Source organism: Anas platyrhynchos, chromosome 4 (genome assembly GCF_047663525.1).
Source record: "Anas platyrhynchos isolate ZD024472 breed Pekin duck chromosome 4, IASCAAS_PekinDuck_T2T, whole genome shotgun sequence".
NCBI classification, from domain to species: domain Eukaryota; kingdom Metazoa; phylum Chordata; class Aves; order Anseriformes; family Anatidae; genus Anas; species Anas platyrhynchos.
This window is the reverse complement of record NC_092590.1, coordinates 34,330,918-34,357,509: the sequence shown is the minus strand read 5'-3', so window position 1 is coordinate 34,357,509 and position 26,592 is coordinate 34,330,918. Positions and strand designations below refer to the sequence as shown.

The 26,592-nt window shown below is 40.4% G+C and overlaps 1 protein-coding gene across 4 annotated transcripts; it reads left to right on the top strand.

Annotated features, from left to right (window-relative positions):
* The first annotated feature begins 5,039 nt into the window (after positions 1-5,039).
* On the top strand, positions 5,040-11,427 carry NPY2R (neuropeptide Y receptor Y2). Of its 4 annotated transcripts, XM_027456614.3 has the most exons (4): positions 5,740-5,835; positions 6,025-6,232; positions 7,643-7,690; positions 8,890-11,427. In XM_027456614.3, exon 4 carries the CDS (start codon positions 8,926-8,928, stop codon positions 10,081-10,083), a length of 1,158 nt encoding a protein of 385 aa, XP_027312415.1. In that variant the 5' UTR covers positions 5,740-5,835; positions 6,025-6,232; positions 7,643-7,690; positions 8,890-8,925; the 3' UTR covers positions 10,084-11,427. The 4 variants fall into 4 exon arrangements, with proteins under 4 accessions (XP_027312413.2, XP_027312414.2, XP_027312411.1 ...); XM_027456612.3 differs by lacking the exon at positions 6,025-6,232 and having other exon boundaries at positions 5,040-5,835; XM_027456610.3 differs by lacking the exon at positions 6,025-6,232 and having other exon boundaries at positions 5,721-5,835; positions 7,647-7,690.
* The last annotated feature ends 15,165 nt before the right edge of the window (positions 11,428-26,592 follow it).

The window sequence follows — 26,592 nt, the reverse complement described above, 5'->3', positions numbered from 1 at the left end:
ATGATTCTTCCACAACTCACAGGGTGGTGAGGTGACGCTGAAGAGCTGCTGAACCTTCCCAGCTCCAATGTGTGGAAGCAGCACTGCAGGAAGAGCTTCTTGCTGAAGGAAACCTGTATCCATTGGGCGTGCTGGGCAAGGAGATTAGATCTGACTTCATGGAACAGTCACAGAATTTCACTGGAGCATGAAGGAGGCTTTCAATTGATCTGGAAAAGCAGAAGCTGACACATTCCTTTGTGAGGAAGCCGGGTCATACACATAAGCTACGTGCACAGATGGTGCTCTGGCTGCTGATCTCCTGGCTGTGTGCAACCACAGAACAGTTAGCCTTCCAAACATACCAGCCCCCTACCCACTTTTCCCCAAGCCTCTTCCTATCCTCAATCCTTAAATACCCTTAGCAATTAAAATGCCATCAATCTCTGCAAAATGTGGATGTGAATCATGGGCAATTAACAAAGGAAAACAAAGGGTTCATTTAGAAAACTGCCAGTTCAAATCTGAGTGGGAAGCAAGACTCTTTATGAAAGTATTAGAGTTCTCTCTCAACTCTGTGAAGCTAGGCTGACAAGCTTAATTGATTCACGTACAGTGGTGTCAGTCAAAAATAGGACCGTAAAGTTTCATGATACTTGTAGATGTGGTGACTGTAATGGAATGTATCCTGTCAGTGTATCAGCAAGGGAGAAGATGGAGCAGCTGACACTGTTAAACATTTCTGGATGCTAGTGTCTGAGTCATATGATTATCGTTGGAGAACAGGACTGTGCAGGTTTGTTGCATTTAGCCTAGAACAGATGTCCTTTAGAAGTTCTAAAACTGTGACAGAGTGCACAAAAGAAGGCAGTAAATACTTCATTTCAAAATGAAGCGAAGTGATAATAGGTATGGAAAGTGTTCCTTTTTCATTTCTTTAGTAATCAAACTAATTTTTCAAGAACAAAAAATGCTCACAAATGAAATCCATGAATTTAATGTCATATGTTGCTATCAAATTGCATTATTCCATAAAATGCCATACAGAGGTACAAAATAACCCTGGATGAAGACAGTGATGTGGCTTAGCACAGCTTGAAATTTCTTTGTAAACATGAAAAAATGAACTGAAATAATTTGCTGAAAACATACTAATTCACTTTCAACAGAGGGAAAGATACTAACTTGGCTTTTCACTATTGTGTCACTATCCCATGAACTGTGAGTGAAAAAATGTTTCCTTATGTTAAATGACACGGTTCCATAAACTACTAGAAGCTGTTTTAATCACATCTTATATTTAACTATTTAACCTCACAATGAACATGATGTGCTTTACATGGCACATCTTGTAAACTATATAAGTGTTTCTACATTCTAAGAAATGTAATTTGGAAGGGTGCGGGAGAGGGGACGTAAAAAACAAAGATATTTGTCTTTTCAGCTTAATTGTTTTTGTTCCATAGACAATTCATGCAGCACTTCAATGAACTTCATCAGGATACTGGAAAATAAGCATTATGACCATATGATTAAGCTTTATGAACCTACATAACTTTTTGAAATTGCTACAGGAATCATTTTAGGCAAAGCAAAGGGTGAGTGGCATTGTTGCTTGTAACAGACAAGGATTTCCAGAATTAGAAATAAACAACGTTCAAGCAAGCATACAGCAAGTAGATGTAATTGACTCACTTTTGGAAACCATTTAGAGAGATACTGCTTTCCCAGCTACCGGAAATTGAGGACTGGAGTGTGTACGATATTCAAGCTTTAAGCTATAAGTGAGAATCTATTTTCTATGAAGAATGTTCTAAAAATAAACAGACTAGGTTTGCCTCAGGAACATCTAAAAAGTCTTTAGTAATTGCAACAACTGGCTTTATACCGAACTTTTAATAGCTTATTGAAGCATCACCTTCCACATTACATTTTGGGGTTTGCAGAAATCTTTATGTGTCAAAAAAAAAAAAAAAAAGGAATTAATGTTTATTCCCCATATTTTTTTAAATACAATTAAATGTTTTAGTTGAGTATTTTTTTTCAAGGTCTAGTGATGAAAACACTATTGAAAATCCTGTAAAGAAATGGCAATCTTTATATTCTTTGCAGAGAAAACATAGCATATTGGTAAAGAAAAATTAATGAAACTGCAAAATATATACTAAAAAAAATAAATAAAAGGAAAACCAATAATTTACTCATTGCATAAATATTGCTAATTTGGGGCTCTGAATAAAGCAGTGACAAAGAAAAAATATGTGACCAGTTACTTAAAGACTGTATCATAGTTATATAAACAAAAATGACTGTATTGATATTAAATGGGCCTCTTTAAATCTGTCACTTCCTAAGTGAGTTACTGTACTTTACAGTTTTAACTTTCTTTGCATGGAACAACTTTATGGCAACATGTTAGATGCCTTGAGAAGACAATGTTTAAAACAAAACATTCAGCTCTGCAGTGCTGTCTTATGTGGTGATGGTGCTGGATTCAATCACAGCCTGTGACAAACAGGCAATTGAATTGAGCCCTCAGTGGTATTAGTTTTTGAACCAGATGCACTAAACTGATCGTTTAACAAGCAGTGGCTGTGAAGTACTGCTGTTAGCAACTTGAAGCTGATACTTCACATATCTATCAATTTCTCCTGTTCCCCACTGTCTTGTATTTATCTCCTTATTTGCCTAAGGTAGATTGATTGCTATTGTTTATGCATACAGCTTTTTCTTATTACTGCATTTGAAAAAGAGAGAGAGATTGAATTGAACCTGGGAGGCTGAATCTAAACCAAAAGAGAATGAGAACAAAGGACATTTTATAAATTTACTCTAAAGTGTTCACAGATCTATGTAACTAGAAACGTCATTCTTTAGCTACTTAAACACTTCTGTTCAGGCCTTTTAAATTTGGTCCTGAATAATTTTATACTCCATAATCTTGGTGTTGGCACCACATAAAAAATTTGAGACAGATTTTCTCTCTTGAGGTCACATTTTCAGGTATTATTATTTGTCTTTTCATTTAAGTCATTTTAAGCCACTGTCAGTGTTAGGTAGAATGCTGCATGCTATAAAACCTGACTCACTCCAGGAATATCTGTGTGATTAAGGATTGGCAGAGTTTGGCTCAAGTAAGTGGCATGCAGCACAATACTACTTTAAAGGTCAGTGCTCAAGGGAAAGTGGTTTCTTTTAAATTCACTCCTTACCACAATTAAATAAGGAGAACACTGTCTGGGCACAAGGGAGGAGTGAGATTCTGACTTTCCTGCCTTGATGATGTCCATCAAATATTATTCTCCACTCTGGCAAATCTGATGTTGGACAATTTATGGACAAAGACTTTTTTTGTTCTATTACTATGAACATGTGCCTATGAAACAAAAGGTGTTACTGCTTCAAGTCTGGGTACTACGAGCAGAACTTTTTATCTGTTTGTTTTGCTTCTGAGAAGTGGTAAACTTTTGAGGTGGTGGCAGGAATGCTTATTATTGCTTCGGAGAAACCCTATGTTGGATAGAATTTGGCAAGACCACTTTCTAACTGTAAAGATGGTTAAACAGCTACTGCTGGAGGAAAGCTACGCATATCAAATTTCTTACATCCTGCAGTTCTTCCTTAAGTGTGATTTCCAGCAGAAACAACATATGTCCAACAGATATTTTTTTCAAGCTCTTCAGCTATACAGCCTGTATTTCACATTGGTACATATACATATTCACAGAAAAATCTCATTTTGTAGGCTTGCCTTAAATAGGAAGCTGAGATTTAAAGTTTGGGTAGCTCATTTATTTAATACAAGACAACTGACATAGTCTAGCTTACGGTCTATATCAGGACATAGCAAAAGTGTAGCCAGCAGGTTGAGAGAAGTGACTATTCCCCCCCCCATTCAGAAGGTGTGAAACCACCTCTATAGTACTGTCTCTGTTTTCCTCGCTGCAAGAAAGACCTTGACAGATGGGAGTGAGCCCAAGGAAAGACCACCGAGATGAACAGGGGCTGGACCACACTGCCTTCAAAGAGGCTGCGGGAACTGTGTTTGTTCAACCTTAAGGAGGATAAGGCTAAAGGGAGATCTAACTACTGTTTGCAGACACCAGCAGGAGCACAGGGCTAGGACAAGAGGCATTTGGAACAGAGGAAACTCTGATTTGACACAATGAAATTTTATCTTACAGTGAAGATTGTCAAATTGTGGGATGTGCTGCCTTGCCTGGAGAGGGTTGTGACCTTTGCCAGCTTAACAGCTTCTAGGAGCCTGCACAACTTCTTGATTTTTCTCCAGGAGCTTGGAAGTAAAAGAAAGGAACAGCTTTTCCTTAGCTATGGGATGCTGAGGTGATTTGAGCTATACAGATTGTAAAGATCTGTAGCATTGCTATATTCTTCAAGATGTTGGGAGAAGCAAAAACACATTTTAATTTAGAAAGAGTGTGTGGCATAAAGCACAATAGCTACACCCCTAAGATGAGTAAACACCAGCACACACTGTTTGCAAGAGAAGGAAAGTCAAGAACTGCAGTAACAGCCATGCATTATAACAGTGCTGTACTAAAACTCATGGCATGCAGTCATGTCTGATGTTACACCAAAAAATAAATGCCACAGTGAAATTAATTTGGGAAAATAAATAAACAGGGATAGGAGAACTGAAATTCCTGGCTCTTTATTTAGTCATCAAAGAAATCTATTTTGCAAGAAGCTTGGAGCATTCCATTAACAGCCTCAGAAGTGCCAAAGGACAAAGAGCAAGGCCCTTCATAGAGGTAGCCTGAATTAGCAAAGATCTAAGGGGGTTCTTAAGACATGTTTTGAATTTCAAAAACAACTTTAAATTGCTGAAGTTACTCTTTGATATTCTACTTACATTCTGTGCTCTGATAAGAGTACCATACTGAGCTACAACCAAGGTAAGGACCATTACCTTCAACAAAGAAAGAGTTCTAGTTCAGGGTCATCTTAGGAAGGAGGACAGAAGAGGGAAGCTTATGCTGCTGAACTTCGAAGCTACCTGAAATATTAATGCAAAGAAGAGATAGAGAAAAATTCCCTTTCCAGATAGCAGCCTCTGTAAGATTTGAAAGATTTGTCCCAGCACTGGAGCTGTAGCCTCAGAGAAAGCACAGCCTTCTGGTTCCTGTTCTTGGGAGTGACATTAGGGCTGAAGTCCTGCTTGGTGAATAAGGCCCTCCAGCCATGCACTGAGAAGATACTCCTTTGATTCTCATTTTGTAAGTTACACCCTGGAGAGAGATAGTGCTGGCTGGAACTAGGCTGACAGGAGGGCTTTTTGGAAGGTTACTGGGCACAGAACTTTTTACTACAGCAGCTGTTGCCTTTGCATTTGCAGCCTCGTAAATAAACCTGCAATTTTCCGTTTCGCTCTTGATGGAATATGTAGATGCTTTATTCACCCTTACACCTGCTCTAGCACTAGGCACATCCCTTCTAACGAGGAGCAGCAAATCTCCGCGAGCAGGGGCGCTCACAGCCAAGGATTTCAGCAGTTCCCTGCAGCGAGAGCATCCCCTTCACGTTCCTCTCCGGGAGGCGCTCCGGGAACACCGCGAAGCGGCACCCGGCACCGACCAGAATCTCCCCTTTTTTCCCCCAAACCTCCACCCGCTCCCTCCGGCATCTCTCCGGCCGCTGCTTCCCGGGGAAGGAGCCCCCCTCCCTCAGCCTTGCGGGGCGGAGCCGCGTCCCTCCTGTCCCCCCCCCCCCCCGCCTGTCCCCGTTCCCCCGCCGCGTCCCGCCCCGTCCCGCCCCCCGACATGCCGGGGGGCGCCGCCGCCGCCACCTCCAAACTTTCCGCCGTGCCCCAGCGCCAGCCAGGAGAGAAACGCCGCGGTGAGTGTGCCGTGCCGTGCCGGGCAGGGCCGGGGAGGGGAACGGGAAGGGGTGCGGGGTCCCTGCTGCCTCCCCCCGCAGTCCCCAGCGGCTCCCGAGCCGCCCCCGGTGGCGGCGCCGCGGCCGCGGGAGGCAGGGTGCGTGCCGAGGTGGTCTCGGGGGTTGGTCGCCCTTCTTCTTTTGCTGCAGGAACCGTAAGAGATCCGCCCCGGGCCTTCCTCTGCCGAAAGTTGGGTGCAATTTGATGCGCATCCCTGAGGGGCTGGGGGAAAAATGGAAAACAAAGCAAAACACCCAAACAAACAGCAATGTGCAATAGGGGTGCAAATGCCCTGCCATCGGATGGAGAGCTTGTACCGAAAAAGACCAGGAAGGGTCCTGCCAAACACTTCCTCAGGTAGCAAACGCCACCTCAGTTTTCCCCTGTACAACGAAAGGAGCTGATTCTTCCCCCACTCAACTGTCCCACTGGCAATGTCAAACTTGTCCAGTTTATTGCATCCCTTAGTGACACACCAGTGCATCTCGGCTCAAAATCCTGGCTGTCCCTTCTCCCTCCCCCAGCTTTGTTGTATTGACAAGACCAAAATGCTTGTCAACAGACCAAATAGTAACAAATGAAATGAAAGTGGCAGAAGAAAAGAGGGCTTTGCTAAATAAGGGGTTGGAAGTAGGAATCAGGAGAATGCCTGTGACTAGAGAAACAAGCAAAAACATTTTTGGGAAGGAAGGGATGCTATGGAAGAAAGGGATACTATTTTTTGTTTTGTTTTGTTTTGTTATACCTTTTATTATTATTATTATTATTATTATTATTATTATTATTATTATTATTATTATTATTATTATTATTATTATTATTATTATTATTTTGGCTGAGTTCCATCATCCTCCCTGGGTTCATGGCAAAGAAGGGAAAATGTATGAAATTTGCCTTCCCTCTTACCCATCTCATGTAATGTGCAATTATGACTTGCTTTTATTTTGCAATTAAAACATTATGAGATCTTGGAGTACCTGACAATCTTGGGACCTCACCAAAGCTCTACTTTACTAATACATGCAAGCATAATTCTTGGGCATAGGCACACAGGTTGAAGGGAAAAGCTCAGATGAGTTCTGGACATCTGCATAGCCTTGGTGGTGCAAATTTTCATGTATCTTTTACATTTTTTACCTGGTGGACTGAAGGTGTATTGATTAGGAGTCCTGCCTTGCCGCCCTTGCTTAGACTAGTAGGTGACAACTGATTACATTACCAAAAACTGCACTGTAAGCTTCTACAAACACCTAGCACACCTCAGCTATGTATCTCACGGTCTTACACTATCTCAGCTATGTCTCACAGTGTATCTCTCAGGCTTACACTATTACTTTTACACTTAGTGTAGACTAAACAATATAGCATAATAATGACCAGCTTATTCTGGGGGAAAAATAGCTTTCAGTTCATGTGGTTGAGCTGCACCTTTTGAAAGAACCAAAGGCTTGCACTGAGAAATTCTTTGGGATATTGTGTGGTATGCAAGCAAAACACAAAGGGCTCGGTCACCTGCTGGCAGATGGTGCTTGTTTCTGAGGCATAATGTAGTAGCCAGTCATAAGATGCAGGTGCACGTGTACAGCAATTCTGTTAGGAAATCACACCTAGCGATGTTGCCAGTAAATGTCAGTGGGGATAGAGGTAGGAATGAAAATCTGCAGTGATGTGGATGTGATTTAAATAATGATAATAATAAATAAATTAAAACAAACAAACAAACAACATACAAAAACACAGTTGTTAATAGCTTGAATGTCTCTTTAGGCAGACCTGAATTCAAGGTGGACTAAACTGTGCAACACCTGGTGTCAAGTAAGTGACATTTCTTCTCTACTCTGTTGCTTTACTTACGGAATGTATGAATGGGCAAACAGAGTAGTAACAGTGTTGGCTTTCCCACCAGTGGCAAATGGCGGTGTTTTTTCTGTGAGCCCACTGTGCTGACAAATGCTTGCTTAGTACTTTCACAGGTCAAGCCAGGGAGTCCACAGGTGCATGGCACTTGTGACGCCATCCATGGTTTGGACAGTCTACCTGGGGACAGGCACACTTTATATAGGATTGAAGTCCAAGTCAGAAATTAACTGTAAAGCATGCATTTATCCATCCATGCCTAGTGAATTCTTAGGATAGCGTAGGCTAGCTGAGCAGAATTTGGCTCAGTCTGTGTGGAGAAGTCAACAAAATGTGATTTTGATGCCAGTGGTGAAATTCTTACTGACATCAGAAGGGGAATGATTTGCTCTTCTGTATGGCTGCAGTCAAAAAATGATTGGCAGCCTCCAAGGAACTGTGTTTTTTCAAACATTACACAAAAAGAAAATATTTTTTGCATCCAAGATTTAGCTGTGTTTTGAGTTAAATTTCAGCATGAATACATTGTACAGTCATTTCAGAGAGATGCTACTATTTCAGATCTGCTAGAAGGGTATTTTTGCTTGCCTTGTGGCACTAACTTTCATAAAATAAATTTTCATTAAAAAAGACATCAATAATCTGTTCTCTGGCGTTAAGGATGGGCCTAAACCTATAAGAATTTGGTAACTATTTAAAGGACACTTTCCATTAAGGAAAAGCTGGAATTATGCTAATAACAGTCTGGATGATGCAGTTCCATGTAGAATTCCCATAGGTATTAATGGAAGTTTTGTGCTAAATCAGCAATAGTTTTAGGTAGTGGATTGTAAAAAAAGGATATGCTGCCCAGCTGGATCTTAATCCTTCTGCATTTACTGAGGCAAACTTTGTCTTTGAAATGCTTTTGAAATCTGTCCCAATTTTCAGCAGGAGTCATGCCTGAATAATATTACAGGATCGGGCTTCAAATGTAAGGGCAACAGAATTTAAATATATTAAGACAGATCTCCTCTTAATCCTGGGATGTAGAACCTGGGTTAGAGGAGGAAAGAGCTGTAGCTTTTCATTACTGTAGCTGTAGCCCTTCATTACTTCTGGTCTTCACCACCACAGGCTGATTTCTCCACATGTTCTTGTATTGGTTTGTTTTTCAGGGACAGCTCTATTGCTTAGACCAGACTGCTGCAAGGATGGGGCCCCTGGAAGCAATAGGTGAAGAAAACCAGACAGATGAAATGAAAATGGAGCTGTTCACCAAGCTGTACTTGCCGAGACACACCACGCCACTCAACGAGCTGGCTCTCGACCCAAAACCAGAACTGAAGGACAGCACGACGCTAGTCGAAGTGCAGATAATCCTCATCTTTGCTTACTGTTCCATCATCCTGCTGGGGGTGATCGGAAACTCCCTTGTGATCCACGTGATCATCAAGTTCAAAAGCATGCGCACAGTGACTAACTTCTTCATTGCCAACCTGGCTGTGGCTGATCTGCTGGTGAATACACTGTGCCTGCCCTTCACTTTAGTTTACACACTGTTGGGTGAATGGAAACTGGGCCCAGTCTTGTGCCACCTGGTGCCTTATGCCCAGGCTCTTGCTGTGCATGTGTCAACTGTTACGTTGACTGTGATCGCTTTGGATCGGCATCGCTGCATCGTCTACCACTTGGAAAGCAAAATCTCTAAGCGGATCAGCTTCTTGATCATAGGAGTTGCCTGGGCTGTCAGTGCCCTGTTGGCAAGTCCTCTGGCCATCTTCCGTGAATACTCACTGATTGAGATCATTCCTGACTTCAAGATTGTGGTCTGCTCTGAGAAATGGCCAGGGGAGGGGCAGCTTAACTACGGTACCATCTACAGCATCTCCATGCTTCTGATCCAGTACGTGCTGCCTCTGGCGGTCATCTCCTACGCCTACACCCGTATTTGGACCAAGCTCAAGAACCACGTTAGTCCAGGGGCGGCGAACGACCACTACCACCAGCGGCGGCAGAAAACCACCAAGATGCTGGTGTGCGTGGTTGTGGTGTTTGCTGTCAGCTGGCTGCCCTTTCACACCTTCCAGCTGGTCAGTGATATTGACAGTCAGGTGCTAGACCTGAAAGAGTACAAACTGATCTACACGGTGTTTCACGTCATTGCCATGTGCTCAACATTTGCTAACCCCCTTCTCTATGGCTGGATGAATAACAACTACAGGACGGCCTTCCTCACAGCCTTTCAGTGTGAGCAGCGGCTGGACTCCATCCACCCTGAAGTATCAGCAGCTTTCAAAGCTAGGAAGAAACTGGAAGCAAAGAGGAGTCAGTTCCCTGGAGACTCTTTCACACAACCTACTAATGTTTAAAATTTCTGACTTTAAGGAAGATATGCATATGTTGTGGACAAAGGAATCAAATCCATTTTGACACATGCATTTTTAATGCATAGTTTTACTCATAAATGGTGAAAGAAGAGTAGCAGGGAAGTCAAGGCAGGTGGTGTGATTTGAGGGAAGATTAGATTGTCACCACAAGGCTGTAACTATACAGCTGAGGAAATAAAAGGGAGAGACTTCATTTATGGCTGTCTCATACTAAGAGACACTCCCATCCTTCCCATCTCTTCATGACAAATCTAAATGACAAAAGCAGATTTTGTTGCTTTTGCTGTAGGGAGACATACAGCTGATTTCTAGCACAGAAATACTATGGGAGCAGGCAACTTGTATATTGCATGTGGAGACTGGGGAGAATAGAAGTCTGTTGGGAAAATGAAATCTGTCTGGGGAGAATGGTCTCTGCTGGTTAAAGATTAAGGTTTTCAGACCCCTTTTCTCCCACAGGAACCTTTTGCAAAAATAACGGAATTAGGATGAGAAATGCGTTACTGTTTTTGACTTGTACTGAAGCACTTCAAATGAAAGCATTCAAAATGGATTAGAGGAAAGAAAAAGCAAAAATGAAAAAATACCAGTTTTGGTGTGAAGAAAGGAAAAGGTGGGCTTTGGCCGATCAAATGGGGTAGAAAGTCGTACCTTAAGAATCGGCTGTAGTTATTCTGGTGACAAAACTGCAAGCCTGTGACCTGATGGCTCATTCCCTGCAGGTCCCTACCTTTCATTCCACATTTGGAAGAGCTCATAAACACAAAGCTGTAAAATGGCATTTGAAGGCAGGAGATGCAGGCTCAGGTCTTCTGTGAACACTTCATAAACTGCCAATATTTTAATTTTCAAGACCTGTTTAAATGCCTAACGTGTTATTAACTCTGCAGGCTTTGAATTTTTGCTGCTTTCTCTCTGCATAATAAAACAGCAGATAATTTTGATCCTCTGGAAAGGCTGCTAGATGGTCATATGCTTTTCCTTATTGTGGTTTTATGTCACACACTCATCTCATCTTGGAGCTTTTTCCATCTTTAGCTTTTGTAAAATTAGAACATCTGAATGAGTGTAACCTAATAACAGTATGCTAGGTTTATGTGATAACTTATCAGTTATTCTGCATGCTGTAGTTAATAGTTAAATTCCTTTTTTGCTCAGGTATAAAATTTTAATCTGTTTACTGTGTTGTACACAGCAATGTTCAACTCTTCTGTGTCTTTGCTTAGCCTCTTTGAACTCATTAAAGAGATGAAGAAAATTTCAATTGGTGTTTATTCCAAGCTGCCCTGTTGCTTATCAAGAATAAAAATAAACGTGATACTTTCACTTGGAGTCTCTTTCTACTGGTACATTTCAGCCTCCTCATTTTTATTTATTTATTTATTTTTTAATTTTCAGTGCTCCTAAATTTGTTGTGTTCTCTCTTAAAAATTTAAAAAAACAAAAACAAAAACAAACAAAACTCCAGTACTGAAGTGTTAGCAATGTAGTGGCGTCAAATGTTTGTCAGGTGGAGAAATTCAGCTTTGTGTATACTGTATCTTGCTATCATCCTTTACAAATCCATGAAATCATTCAGACTTGGATTTTTCATGAGCAGAGAAGGGAGGTCTAGAGAATTATCTGGTGTTTACTTAAGGAAGAAAAAGTATCCATCATTCTTAAACAGTTCTACAAAAATAGATTAATTCTCAACCATGTACTTTCATGATATTGTCCACAAGTATTTTTGTCTGAGTGTTAATAATATCCAAAATGTAAGCTCAAAACAGTTATGGGTGAGGAAGGATTACAGAAGTGTGCGATTATTATGGACATCAATCATAGGTATCAGTTACAGTTGACTCTGAACCCTTCATCAAAACTGTATTATTTCCACAAATAGCATCCTTTATTTAAAAAGTAAATCCTCTTCCCATCACCCCCCACCTCTGGTTAAAAGTTGTTTCAACTCTTTTAAGCCTGTTAGAGTGTGGTATATAAAGAGTTTTGAAGTAACCATGACAGTGTGTGCTGAAGTTATACTTGCTGGGCTAATTCTCAATGATTTTAAGACCGCTTTATATCATCCTGGATGAAAGTGATTAATTACAAATTATCTTTCTGTCTATTCACGGCATCTTTATGTTACTACGTCCTGAGCTTTCTTTGAAGTATCATTTTTTACCAAAGTTGCACTAATTTATCCCATTGCTTTCCACTGTGCCGTGTGGAGGTGAGGTGGTGCCTGAGACAGTGCCTGTTTGAGGGTGACAGACCTCCATGTGGTGCACCACTGCATGGTGTGGATTCAACAGCTACCTATGCAAGGGTTCACTTTAGTATCTTGCTGCATAGGAAAATTAGGCATTTTTCTCACCAAAAGCAATCAGGTAGCAACTTCCCTCAGAGTTCCCCCAAATCCCAGCTGTGAGAAGGATGTGGAAACCCACGGTTTGTCCCCATTTCCTACTAAGAGAAAATGAATCTATAAGCAGGCTCTAACCAACAGACTGAGGAGTCTGCAGAGGATCCTGTTTCGTCTGCTGCGGTGAAATAGGAACCTAGGTCTCCCCATTCACACACTGGTACTTTATTTTTTTTAAGCACTATGTTCTTTTCCCATTGAATAGGTACAAGCTTTATACAAAGCCAAACAATGTCAGCAGCAATACTCGTTTAAGGATCTGCAAGGAGGCGGTAGAACACCCAAGGTGAAATGTCATCGCTGATTCAGAGCAAGAATTTGAACTGACAGGCCTCATTTCTCAGGAGAATGACTTAGCCACCACGCTGCCACCTCTCCTCAGGTAGCCATATACATCTTCTTAGAGCTGTTCTATTGTATATATAACAATTCAGTGTTATATATACAGTGCTATTCAGTGTGTGTCAACACAGTGTAGCCAAAGCAGAAAGCATGTCAAAGTGAATTTGAGCAAAATTAGGTTTGAGAGTATAAGTGACAGAAACAGAGGGGCTAGGCTTGCACAAAAATGGGCTTAGTATATGTATGTTTTGGTGTATAAAACTGTGCCACATGGCTGGGCAGAGGCTGGTTGTGGGGCATAACTGACTGTTGCCCCATAGTTGGTATAATCATGTCTTGTATAAAATGTGTAATGGACATACATACATTACCAACATCTTAATAACACTAAGAGCAATAACTGAATGAAAACTATTATCTGCATTTTATTTGTCAGACCCATAAAGAACCACTGAATTCATAGATTAATATAATCCTTGCCTCGTAGTTTCTAAACTCTCTTGGGGACTTTTCTTGTATTAATCCAGGTAATGACCTTAAGGGATAAATTTTGTCTTTGAATTCCTGAGTTATTTACCTGGTGCTATCATTATAAATACCACTCCACAATAACAGAGCTACTTTGTGCCAGGTTCTTTGCTCTAAGAAGCTAGGAGATGTATGTAAATCCATGCAAGGTTAGTGTTGCTGAAGAGACATGTTTTTATGCTTCATTAAAATTGCTTATTTATGCAATCAATAATGATTTTCATATCTTCATTTTTGAAGATATTAAACTAGATATTATTTAAAAAGAAAATTGGTATGACAGTAGTGAGGAAATCTGAAGCGGTTAAAATTGGAGAACTAAGAATGTCAGAGAATAAAACCCCCCATCATGAAGCAAGGAAGAGACAAGAACAGGGCTAGTCAGGGCATAATTGATTTATAGACTTTCCTTCTTCCCCTAGTCTGGGCAGTGAGAGAAACGTGTTCAAATGAAACCAGGGCAAATGAAGACACAAATCACTTCTATGCACAAAGGACAGTGTTGCCGGGGGAAACTGAGGAACTTTGAGGAGAAATTCCTGCAATAATTTGAGCCTTAAAGTTCGTGTCATGTTCTCAAGCAAGCAAGTCTGTGTCCGTACATTATTTCACCTGAATGTGGTATAGGTAAACAGCTCTGTGGTGATAATGTGTCAGATGCAATGGATGTGTTATTAATTCCAGATAGTACAGAAGATGAATAATGCATACATACCCCTCATAAAGTTTATTTCAGATGGGATATATGAAAAATTCTTTGTTTGTGCTAAAATCTTTTCCCTCTCAGACTTCACTGAGTACTTCCAAAAGGAAGAGAACTTCAAGCTATAAAACTTAAAGACTGTGAAATTACGTATGTGATGATGGAGGCATAATTTAGTTTGAAAAAAATACTGTATATATATATATATTTTTGCTGATACTGCATAAAAGAACCAGACTGTGGTTTGACCCTTGAACCTGGAGTTGAATTTGCACAACTGGGCTTTATATGAAACAGACTTTTATTTGTGTACTTCACAACTCTCATGCAATAATTTACTAACCCTGCAGTTCAAGATCTTTTCAATGGTAGAATCTGTGCTTAAATATACATGGGGCCAAACTATTCTTAGCTCTCCAAGGTTGCACAGAAAAATAGAGGTCTAGGGCATTTCTCCTATTCACTGCCATCCTCCAGAATTAGAGCTGTTTGTACTAAAATGGATCTCAGTGTTTGCTGGCAGCGCTGTGACTTTTTAATTTATTTGAGGTAACCAAGCTGGTGAAACAGCTGGCCTTGCTCCCACTGCACACTGGAGCAGTATGAGCACATTTCAGCGGAGCATGGCCACAGCTCCACAGCCATTTCCACCCAACTGAACCTGAAGACACAAGCTGGGGGAGATATGTCCTTCCGAGGTGGATTGTGGTGATTACTCCCAGCAGATGGGATTGGAGAAACATGAATTAGTTTTTCAGCAAGTCTCTGCTGTGAGGACAATACACTTTGTGTTTGGTGATATTTTATCCCAGCTACACTTTGATGCTGATGACTCCACAAAGCTTAAGTGCCATATGTCTACAGCCTCTCAAGTTCAGCATAGATCTGTTTCTAAAGCTCAAATGCAGCTGAAATCAAAGTGTCAATAAATCAAGTGTCCACAGGCAGCGCTACAATGAGCACATCCTTGCACTGAAGGTAAGTGACAGGGCAAGGATCAATTTGTCTGGCTTGTCCCGCCCATGTTAGCGCTAGCTGCAGACTAGCTAGGGTATCTCCCACAGACGCTAGCACTGATGTGCCCTGTGGCACCAAACGCTGGTGGACACTCCATAATATGTGACCTGAGTGCTGAGAAACCCTGCCACTTCAGCAGCACAGCTCTTCCCTGTACCCTCGTCAGCAGTCCTGCTCCTAACAGAAATGAACTGGCAGTGTGATCCACTGGGGAGCATATTTTACACATAAGAAGTGATAATGTTCTTGTCCTGACAAAAACACTGCCTGACAGATGGGTATGCCAAAATATAAATACTTTAAGGCAGAGCTGGGTGTAGCTGTGGTGGGATGTGAGTGTGCAGCAGCATAACCTCTCCTCTGCTGCCACAGCATGGAGCATCTGCTGCTCTAGGAAGGGGCAAAACAAACTTTCTCCTCCAGAAAAGCTGCCTCCATTTAAAATCCAATATTTCATTGTCAGATTTATCTCATGGGACACAAACTGTTGATATAATCTGCTCTTACAGTCAGTGGAACATCTTGATATATTTCTATAAACCTTCTGGTCACGTTTGTTTGTCAGAATGGTCAATGGTCAATGTTTGCTTTTTCATGAAAATCCCATGATGCTAATACCAATACCAATACCAATGCTAATACCAATACCAATACCAATACCAATACCAATACCGATACCAATACCAATACCAATACCAATACTAATTCTAAACAGTAATACACACTTTACAATCTATACTTTATCTCAAACAGAGGAGCTAGTGATTTCCTTGCACTCAGTGGGGGTTCCTTTGAAACTGTGATGGACAATGGACTTCTGCTTGTGCAGAACCACACAGGGATTTCTTATGTTTGCGTGCATTCTTGATGTCTAAAGCAATTTAACTACTGGCTGATTATTTTGAAATGGCACCATCAAATAGGGCTGTAAAAATAAAGATTTATGAATAACACATTTTGAGAAAACTACATTACTTACAAGAGGCAATCACACACAAGAACAATAGGATTTTATACTTAAGATTGTAAAGATGCTTTATAATGAAAGCGGAAGACTGTAGATTTTTTAATTAAAACCTGAATTTGACTTTATCAATTTGCTTATGGTTGTTCAGCCAGCTTCAGCCATCTCTGGAAATGGGAAAACCAGGGCACAGACAAGTAAAAGCCTTGTTGGGTGTCATATGGGCTAAGCTCACTGCTTGTGGCAGTGCTTGTGTGTGGGCGCAGCTTGCTGTGCCAGATGGCTGAAGGCTTCCACACTATCTGTAGAAACAGGCTGGGAGTCCCTCTAATTACAATTATTTTCCTAAATAAAACAAGAATAGAGTGAGAAGCTGAGCAGTATACTGCTGATAGAGCAAACCACTTCATTAGTATGATCCCTAGGCACTGTTTTGAAATGTGCCAGCCAGCAGTCACCAATGCTGTCCTATCAATGCATCCTCAAAAGTGCCCTCAGTGCCACCTCTCAGGGTATGCAGCAGATACCCACAGGATCATGCTATGAAAACTCCTTCCTGGTGGGCTGCAACACAACTCTCCCTTGATCCTGAAGTCTCTGAAGCGATGTCTGAGGGACACAGGGATACCACAAGAGGTGCAGAGGTGACCTAAGGTTAAATATCAGACTTTGAAGGAGAGTTATTGCCAGTCTATGTCACCTCACCACAGGGCCAGAAGAACAGTGCATGGTCCAATTGCATTGTGATGTGGCCTTTGGGTATGAACTTCCTGCATGGAGAAGGAAATTCTCAGTCTTTCTAGACTGTGTAAGCCAACATGTAGGCAGCAAGGATTTTCCTGAGTACTGCACTCAAGCCCCAAGCTAACTCAGCAGTATAGTTGTGGTTGCTGTGAGTAAATAGTGGAGTTGACACTAGGACACTGTAGCTCTCTGAAAGCAAAAATATGAAAATGTGAAAAAAAAGGTCTTATTTTTCTGTGTGGCCAGTCTGACTCATTACTGTTGTTATTGTTTATTTGTTTTGTACAAGTGGTACCTGTGTAGGCTTAGAGATAGCAGTTACCTGCAGTAGAGGGACTTGGCAACACAAAGAGTTATGGAGCATGTACCAGCTAGTATGATATGCAAGAGGTCAAGAAAGTCCAGCTGGGTAACTGATTAATTCCTGCTATTGTAGTTTATTGGTACAACATCAGCAATAGGGCTGCACAGTTTATGGTCTCCAGTGTTGAGCTCCTACAGGAGTCAAATTAAGCCAGGAAAAAAAAAAAAAAAAAAAAAGGCAATAATGAGCAGAACTAGAAATGAAATGAAGTAAGGGTTAGAATATGACAAAGATGGCCTCAATGCATATGGCCAGTTTGTTTCCTTCAAAGTGGAAAATCCATGGTTAGCTCAGTTAACTGGAATCAAAGACAGAGAAAGGAAGGGAAAAGAACTCATTACATTCAGTAATCTCATTTTTATTTGCTTTCTTACATCTAACGGGGAAGCAAAAGGGCTTCAAACCAACTCCGTGTATAATTGATTACCAGGACATAAACTGAAATGAAAAATAATGCCCTCCATAATTGCTATTCAAAAGCCTAAGCTTGAAAAATACCCTAAAAGGATGTTTGCAGGTTTATCAGTCCAATTCATCATCCTTTCCCTTTTAGTAGTCATTAAGCTTATGCTTGGAATGTTGATTTTAAACATCAGAAGAATATGTTTTACTGACTCTTAAGATAGCTGAAAACCCCCAACAGTGTGTACCCATATTATTGATAAACTGCTGCTTAGTATCTTTCATAATCACTTCTAGCTTGAGCTGTAAGATCAGGCAGTAACTTCCTCTAACCCCACTTTGTCTTTATTATTTAGATATTCCTGACAAATTCCAAGAACACTTCGTAATCTCAGATGCATGGGTTGCATATGTATGATACAGCTCATTTCTCGCTTCTTTGATTTTCCTGTGGTAGAATACAGCTGTTCCTATCCAATAAGTAAATGCAAATCCAATCCTTCATCTTTATTGCTCAGTTTACTACTTCTCTGAAATATAAGACAGGTTATACCAGAAATTTTCTATATTTCTATGAGATAGTATATATGGGATGTATTGTGTACTAGCTTGGTGCTGTACAGAAGACTCGAATCTTAAGATGCATAATATTTGAGTCTTGATTTCTTTTATGAACCCCCCCCACCTACAGCTTTAACTTACAATTTCAAATCACTACACAAAACACAATAATTCAGCACAAATAAAGCAGCAGAAAGAGCTGCATGGGTGTTTGACAGGACAGGAGGGCAGGAGGAGGTAGTCTGAACCACTCCTGCCTCCTGAGAGCAGTGTATCTCAAAAGATACTGATCTTTGGCTCAAGAAGGTGTTTTCCTTATCTGTTTTGTCCTGTTACACAGAATGCTTGTTTCTTCTGGCCCTCGCAGTTGTTCATCATGGGCTCTGCTGCTGAAAGGGTGAGCAGAATATACAGGCTTTTGAGCTTGATGATGACAGTACTATAGCGGCCTTGAAATATATCCCTCCACCCCTCCTAACCTATCACTGCACCTTTCCCCACCCAGTTCACTATGAAAGATATTTTCCTCTTGAGATCTACAAGTGACAGTCTTTCACAGGCACTTTCACAGCCTTATGTCTTTGCAAATCCAAAACAACTGACATTTAAACAGCAGGGAGCAGCCAACAGTGCAAACAGAGCTACAACTCCATCACAGCAGGGCTTCCTGTTTAAAGCAAATGAAATGCTGACTTGTCAAAGAAAAACAGGTAAAATGGGGAAGGTCAGAGCACTGATGCCTTTTTGTGTACTTTACTTACATTGATAATTTCAGTTAGATACTTCACTCATGTTCCTCTACTGAAGTTCTACCTATCCAGCATCATATTTCCCAAGGCAAAAAGCTGATAAAAGACATAAATTAACAGGACTGTTTTTTCAACACAGACAGACTGAATTGCACTTCTAATCTTTTGTGCCACTGGGCTTGTCGTTCCTGGGTTTGGTGTCCATATCTGAACTCTTGCAAGCTAATGTGCTTACTGCTGAACTTTGATGGATGAATACCGGTTTCTGTTACCAAAAAGTGCTGAGAGATGTAGGGAGGCAAATTTAATTGAAAAATGGTTCTGAATTTAGGCTTCCAATCCCTTATACTCTTTTAAAAATCTCTCCATAAGCAATTTCATACCTTTACATGCATAGTTAGCTCACATAGCCTGCTCTCCTTCAGTAATATGGAGGAATCAGCAGCATCCAACTAAAATTTCATGGGATCTATCCCACTGCTGTGCCTGAAGGCAATTAAGTACTGTGCCTTCATTTTACCTGGCTCCTTTGAAGCCCTAAGCAAGCACATACACTCTCAGGAACAAGCTGGAGTGCTCTTGGGATGGAAAGCTTGCAGGCGCCCAGTTCTTCTTGGTAAAATTCTGGTCCATGCCATGTGGATGCAGCAAGGCTGAGAATGACTCAACAGCCCAGTCCATCAGCAGGCTCCTGAAGGCTAACATCAGCAAAGTTAATTGGAAGCATGCAGTGTGTGTAGTTTGATACACTTATTCCCTTACAGTAGAGCCTACACTTTAGGATGTTGTGGAAAAGTGGCTTTCAGCAGTGTTGTTTGGAAAAAACGTGCAGCGGTATTTCCATTGGTATTTTAGAGACCGTATATTTTTCTGTAGCAGCTCTTAAGAAACTCATCGCTATAACCATCCTGAAAAGCATGACAGGCAGGAAGGACTTTTGTGTGGCCAGGCATTTAGCTTGCTTCATTTCCTGAGGTGCTTTACTGATCACTTGTGGGTACTTCCCTCAGGGCTGTCACCAAGGTCAGGTTTCAGCTTTCAGAAATCACTTGGGTGGTTTGAGTCTGCAGGCAAGACAGCTCTCACCCTGCTTCCCCACTCTTCTCCTAGAAGAATGCTGCTGATTCTAATCTCCAGGCAATTCTGTTCTGTAACATGGATACAAATCAGGGACACAATTTCTTCAAAATGCCATGAAATTGCTTATGCAATTAAAATGACAAACAAGCTGAGCACAGGTAACATTTGAAATAGGGGTGTGTGAATTCATTTGTATAACATCTGAAACTCATATAAAGCTGCATTTAGAGGGTGATCCTCTCAGAGGCTGCTGAGAACCTTTGCCTGCTGCAGATTTTAGTTTCTCTCTGGATACAGTTCAGGAGGAGAAAGCTGAAAGCCAACACAAACAGCCTAGTTTCATCATCCAACCTTAGAGAGAGACAGAAACTACACAGTCAATTAGCTACCAGAGTTCAAAAATTCATTGGGTTTTCATTTTTTAACACATATAGATTAATTGATTTTTACAGCAGCTCATTTTAAAAGTATGATTGTAGGCAGTGTTCCTAGTATGTTTTTATAATGTGACCAAAGGACTGGTAAAAGGGAGATGTGGGTTATTAAGGCACAGATGTGCTCCCATTGCTTATAATCTTGGAAACACTTAATGCAGACCCTGGTAGATCTGAACACTAAGGCACCTAGCAACTCAGGAGTACTCCAATCCTAATGCACTTTGGCAGGTATTTTATTCAGATGAACAGCATGCCACTTGAGGTCATGATTGGTTTGTAAATCCATGCTGAAGACCTCTACTGAGCTCTGTAAAATCATACCAGATCAAAATATTCTTTTTCATGGACAGAATTTAAGACCAACCTGACATCTTCTTATTATTTTATTTTACCCTCCCTTATTGTATTATGTTTAATAAACAAATTATTAGTTGTCTAAGATGGATCATGACTGTCATGACTGTCTTTTTTTTTTTATTTTTTATTTTTTATTTTTTTTCCCCTTGGAGATGCTTAACTTGGGAGAGATGTTATATGAAAAAGGAGGGAAAGAAATCAGGCAAATGTATCTGAAGATGATGCTGACTAGGAATGAATGATCAGGAAAGAAGAAAAATAATTTCTCAAATAGAGATTTACATTATACACTCTTGCTGGCACAGGGCATAGCTAAACACTCCTGTTCAGCGTTTTCCAAAACAGAGCACAAAAAAACATAATAGTAGGCACTGTAAGCTGCTGACCAGATTCTCAGCTCCCATAAATTAGGTCAGTGCGCCTCATAACACTAAGCCCATTTTATATCACATTGTGGCACCAGCCTGAAGAGTTTTCCCCTTCACACGCTCAATTTCAGGTAAAGTCTATAAAAAGAAATGCACTATGATGGATCTTTTTCACATGTCCTACTTTCCTGCCTTTGGAGCTCTGTTTGGATGGATTGTTGGTAAATGCAGCTTATGTCCTCATACTGGAAATACTCCCAGAAGCAGGAGAGAGAACAGAGGGGAAATGGGGTCTGCAAGCCAGGGTAGCCAGTGCAACCATCACACCAGGGCATGTGAGTGGTGGGTGACTGGGACTGGGGTCTTCATGGTGGAAGGCCAAGTTTGGGACTAACAGAGATGCCTGGGACCAAGATTACAAGAAGATGTTTGTTTGTTCTTTTGCTTGGTTGTTTACAAGAGCTTGAAAGCATGAAGTATAGGAAAGAGAAGTAGAGGGCTTGGGACCAGAAACTTGAATTTGATAAAAAAAAAAACACAACAATTCTGTGGTTTGGTAGTAAGAGAGAGTCAGGGACTGGAACGATGGTCAGGGATCAGTAATAAAAATGCCTAGACCCATTAATTCTATATCTACTAGGTGTCCTTTTCACTCAGCTAAGAGTTAGATTTGATGTACTTAGAATAAAAGCGGTACCCACCAACGTCCATACTTTGCAAGTATTATGAAAATTAAAAGAAAGTCCAAAGGCAATCTGTCACCTGAGCAGAAAGGTTTTGCTTGTCATTGTGTTCTTCTAGTCAAAAATATTTTATTCTTAGGTTGTGCTGATAAACACAAGATTTGGAGACCCCTTCCTACAGAAAAATATTTTCACTTTATCAGGTTATTTAAACCTGACGCACAGTTTTGTTTCTTCCCTCAAGATGATGAAACTGTTTTGAGCTTAGCAACCCAGTGGACAGTCCAAATGGAGCCTGAAGCTCCTCATAGTAGTCAGTTGCCTTGGCCAGAGTTTCAGCAATGTAGCTGAGGTCTGGCAGTTGCTCTTTCATCTGTTCAAGTATGTTCCCATAGAAACAGGGCCAAAGTAGACAAACTTAGGTTTGTCTTTTTCATCTTTTTCTTCTTTTTCTTTTTTTTTTCTTTTTCTTTTTCTTTTTCTTTTTTTTTTTTTTTTTTCTTTTTCTTTTTCTTTTTCTTTTTCTTTTTCTTTTTCTTTTTCTTTTTCTTTTTCCTTCTCCTTCTCCTTCTCCTTCTCCTTCTCCTTCTCCTTCTCCTTCTCCTTTTTCTTCTTTTCTTTGTCCAAAAACCAAAAACCAAAAAAAAAAAAAAGAACAACAGCAAAGATACTCATAAAGTGCTACTTGTTATCTGTGACCTGGGGCTCTTTTTCATTGGAACTGGCAGAATGCAAGCAACCAGCTACAGAATCATAAGATCTTGTGAAAACTGCGTGGTATGGGCTCAAGTGGGAGAGTGATATTTATATATTTCCTCAGAAAAGCACACAGACAATGAGTCAACAGTAGTAAAAAAAATCAGTATGAGTTTACCAGATAAAAAAAATAAATAAAAAGCATGAAAAAATACTGGTGTGAGTTAATCTCTTTGTAATTTAATAGTATTTATTTGTTCTAATGAGTAAGAAGCAGAATATATTGTTTGTGTTTCTTTCATTATGCCATGGACAGACACAATCAAAACATTTGCTCCTGAAATTAAATTCTTCCTTTTGTAATATCCATCTTGTGAAAAGCTACAGCCTTGTTGTCTTGAGAATGCTTGTGCTCACACATCTTTTGGGCAATATATTGCTCTCATTCCTACTGAAATTATTTTTTAACAGTGTAGAGGAGCAGAAGTTGGCCCAATGTGTATGTATGTTTTTACATTCCTGTAAAAAAAAAAGACAATTTTACTTGGCATTTAAAAGTGCCAAAAGGGAGAGGAAAACATACAGCAATTTTCCCAGGCAGGGGTACCTTCTGCCTCAGAATTGGTGGATCTTATGTACTACAGTCACTGCTTTTGCAGACAGATATATGATATATGAATAACAGTGATTCAGACTAATGGTGCAGGTGGTATTTCCACAATGTGTGCATTTCCTGGCATTCCTCATCCTCAAAGGCCAACATTCTCTCATTCTCTTACTGAGACATTACACTATCAAGTGGGCATCAGTTAAAAAACAGCCTCCAGATTTATTGACAGAATGGGAAGATACCCATCCCAAAAGTTACTGTAAAAAGAAAACCACCATTCTGGGAGCTATTTTTTGTATTACGATATAATTTCATTTAATTTGCACAAAATTTTTGATGGCCTTTTGTGATAATTTAGAGCCTGATACAGGGAGACAATGATTCTTGTAGTCTTCAGGCCTCAGTAGCTTTGAGCTACTTCTAACACAGAAGATGAGTGAGCTAACTGAGCTGGTGATTGACGGGAGTAATAAAATGGCTGAGGGAAAACAACAACTCTTGTCTGTATTCATGAGGGAGAAACATCTATTTCCAATAACACTTTTGCATTGTAATATAGATAGAGATTTCTTGGTGGTTTTCATTAATAACGAACATTTTAGGATTTTAATTTGAGATTAGCTTCTAACAAGAGCACTTGCTTTCCTTTCATCATTTTCTCACTTGCAGTGGAAGGAAGCAATTTCACATGTCATAAAAAGCCAAAGAACGGTGAGTGCTGCTTTTTCTTAAAATCTGTTCTACAAAAATCTGTAATTTCAGTTCAAAACTGCTAAGAGAGTTAAAAATTAGATTTAGTTAGTTAGTTTTAGGAGGCAGCTGAATCTAGTCTCTCCATTTTAGTATTCTTGGTGTCTCTTGGTATTCTTGTCCTCTTGGTGTCTCACGAACCAATTTATTCCATTTCCCTTGTAGCTGACTTAGAAGCTGAAATTCTCTCAGTACTGAACATGGACTCGGTGTATCATTTATATGCATAACCTGAGACTCAAGCAGGCTTACAAAGCAAACTCTTACTTCATGAATTGGCTCACCTATATCAGAGATTGCAGCTTGTGTATAAAAGGTCGCTCAGGAAATTACCTGCAGTGTGCAAGAGTTCATTTTCTTAGAGCATCAGAATGGCTGGACAAGGTTGGATCAAAGGTCTGTTTAACCCCATAAGGCCAGAAGGGATGAGTCAGTAATGTAGAAAGGGACGAACAGTGACAGAGCAGGCATATAATGACACATCCCTGGTTATTTTCTATTCCCTGGAGAGCTACCTATTGGACCATTAGAGACAGAAGTAATATCTCTATATTAAATAAATGCTTGAATGTTATAAAATAGATATATCTGTATTCCACAAAGCTGTCCAAGAAAACTTGTCTTGCATTTTAAACCCATTTAAATGTTTAATACTCTCTGGCCAAAGGATTTTAAGGCTTAACTACACGTTGAAGTAAAGACACATGCTCCCTTTGTTTCCTTTCATTTTAATTGTTGTCAGTTATATTTGCTGATTCCCTCATCAAAGCTCAGTGACTTCAACAACAAAGTCTGAAATACCATTGCCTTGTGCCTATTGATAAAAAAATTTCTCAATCAATTACTTACACAAAGCTATACTGTAAGAGAAGTAGGGGGAGACTGGTTTGCATAGAGCCATTACTATTCACAACCAAGGTCCAGAGCGAGTAAGGCAAGAGAAGCCAGGGCTGCAGCCCATTCCTTCACAGTGAATCCCTCAGTCTTCTCTGCAGGGCACCTGTAGAGCTTTGGGTTGGTTTTCACAAAGGTGCACCAGGTTGGGCCACCTTCCCACATCTGGCATGGCTCAGAAGCTGGTGCCTAGCTTCTGCCAGCCTGAACCTTCTGTGTGTTTATTTGCTACCCTGATACACACCAAACAAGGGGTGTAGATCTATATCGTGCACGTTTGTTCTAGCAGTTCCAGAAAATATGAAAAATAAATTAGTAAAGGAGTCACTCCATCCTTTGTTGTGGAACCCAGAAACTACTAGCATTATAATGACTTTATGAGTATCACATTTTCAACCACATTTCCTTACGTCCTCTCCCTGTCACCTTTAGCACAGCTGTATTCACTGCTAATTAACTAAGGATCTGTTAGGATATCACATAGGAAACAAAGTAGCTACTCCAATATGTAAAGGTTTTACAAGCAGTCATACAAATTTTTTTCAGCTTGCATAAACTATACCAAATGACCTTTAAACCAGAGACTGGACTGTCTCCATCAATAAGTGATGCTTTGGGTGAAGATAAAACACCATTAGAAAATCGATATTTAGTTATTATTCAGGGAGCAGGATGTTTTCATCTTTTACACATAAAATTAAATAGTAATACATTCAGCATTTTGCTGCTTGGTTTTTCGTCAGCAAATCAGTTCTTATAAAAGCAATCAGTAGGCCAGCTATCAGTGAAAGGCAGGCATCAAGCATCTCATTATTTGAGACACGAGAATGTAACAGGAAGATATTTCTGCTTCATAATTTTTCCTCTGCTGCTTGTAGTTATTACTGGTGCTATGAATATGTTGCTTTTGAAAGGTGCTGGCCTGGCATCAATAGAAACAGAACTTGCCTTCTGCACCCACCGAAACTGGGAGGAGCAGTGGCAGCACAACACTTGCCAATCATCCTCTTGTATACCACCAATGAAATGCCATTTCCCATAACCCAGGTTGCTCTGCGTACTTCATTAGGACTTCTGTGTGCAGAAGTGTAGGCTTAGGATATGTGATACTTGCTTAAACATTGTAAGTCTTACCTCTAGCAGCTGGATGCTAGGTTTGAAGCAGGTGGTTGAAGCATGATGAGGTTTATTCAAGGCTTTTCTTCAAAGTTTCTGCCTGTCCCAAATCACATCTATTTGTTCAAAAATAAATTGGACTATCATGCTGCATAGACATGATTATTCCAGCACTTTAGGTACACAGGCAGATGCACCCAGAACCTTTTCATAGGTTACAGAAAACTTCTAAACATGACTGCTAAGTCACCTAGAGCTGACTCAAGGTTTCTCTGCAATACAGGTAAAGAGCTAGCCCCACACTAGGGGCTCTATACAAGCTCATTCAGTATTTCACATCTTCTTTGGGTTTTATTCACCCACATAGGTTAGCACCACATAGGTTTAGCAAGCCAGGTCATTAATATACTGCTACACTGCTAGATCCTGAAGCACTTCTTCAGGCAATAAGCTTACTGCATCGCATGAGACCAACGGCCTAAGTAACGACTGCCCTAACTCCAACGACATTATGGAACTTGAAGGCAGAAAGTGATTAACATAATTTCTGAAATCTAAGGAATATTTAGCAATGGCTAATTTCCCCAGGCATTCCAGAAATACCTTGTTCTTGTTTAAGACGTATGTAGGTCAGTCAAGTGTTATCAGTAACTAACATGTAATGAGAAAACTTATGTTTTCACTGTTTCTGTCATCAGTTTTTATAAACCTGGCTGTCT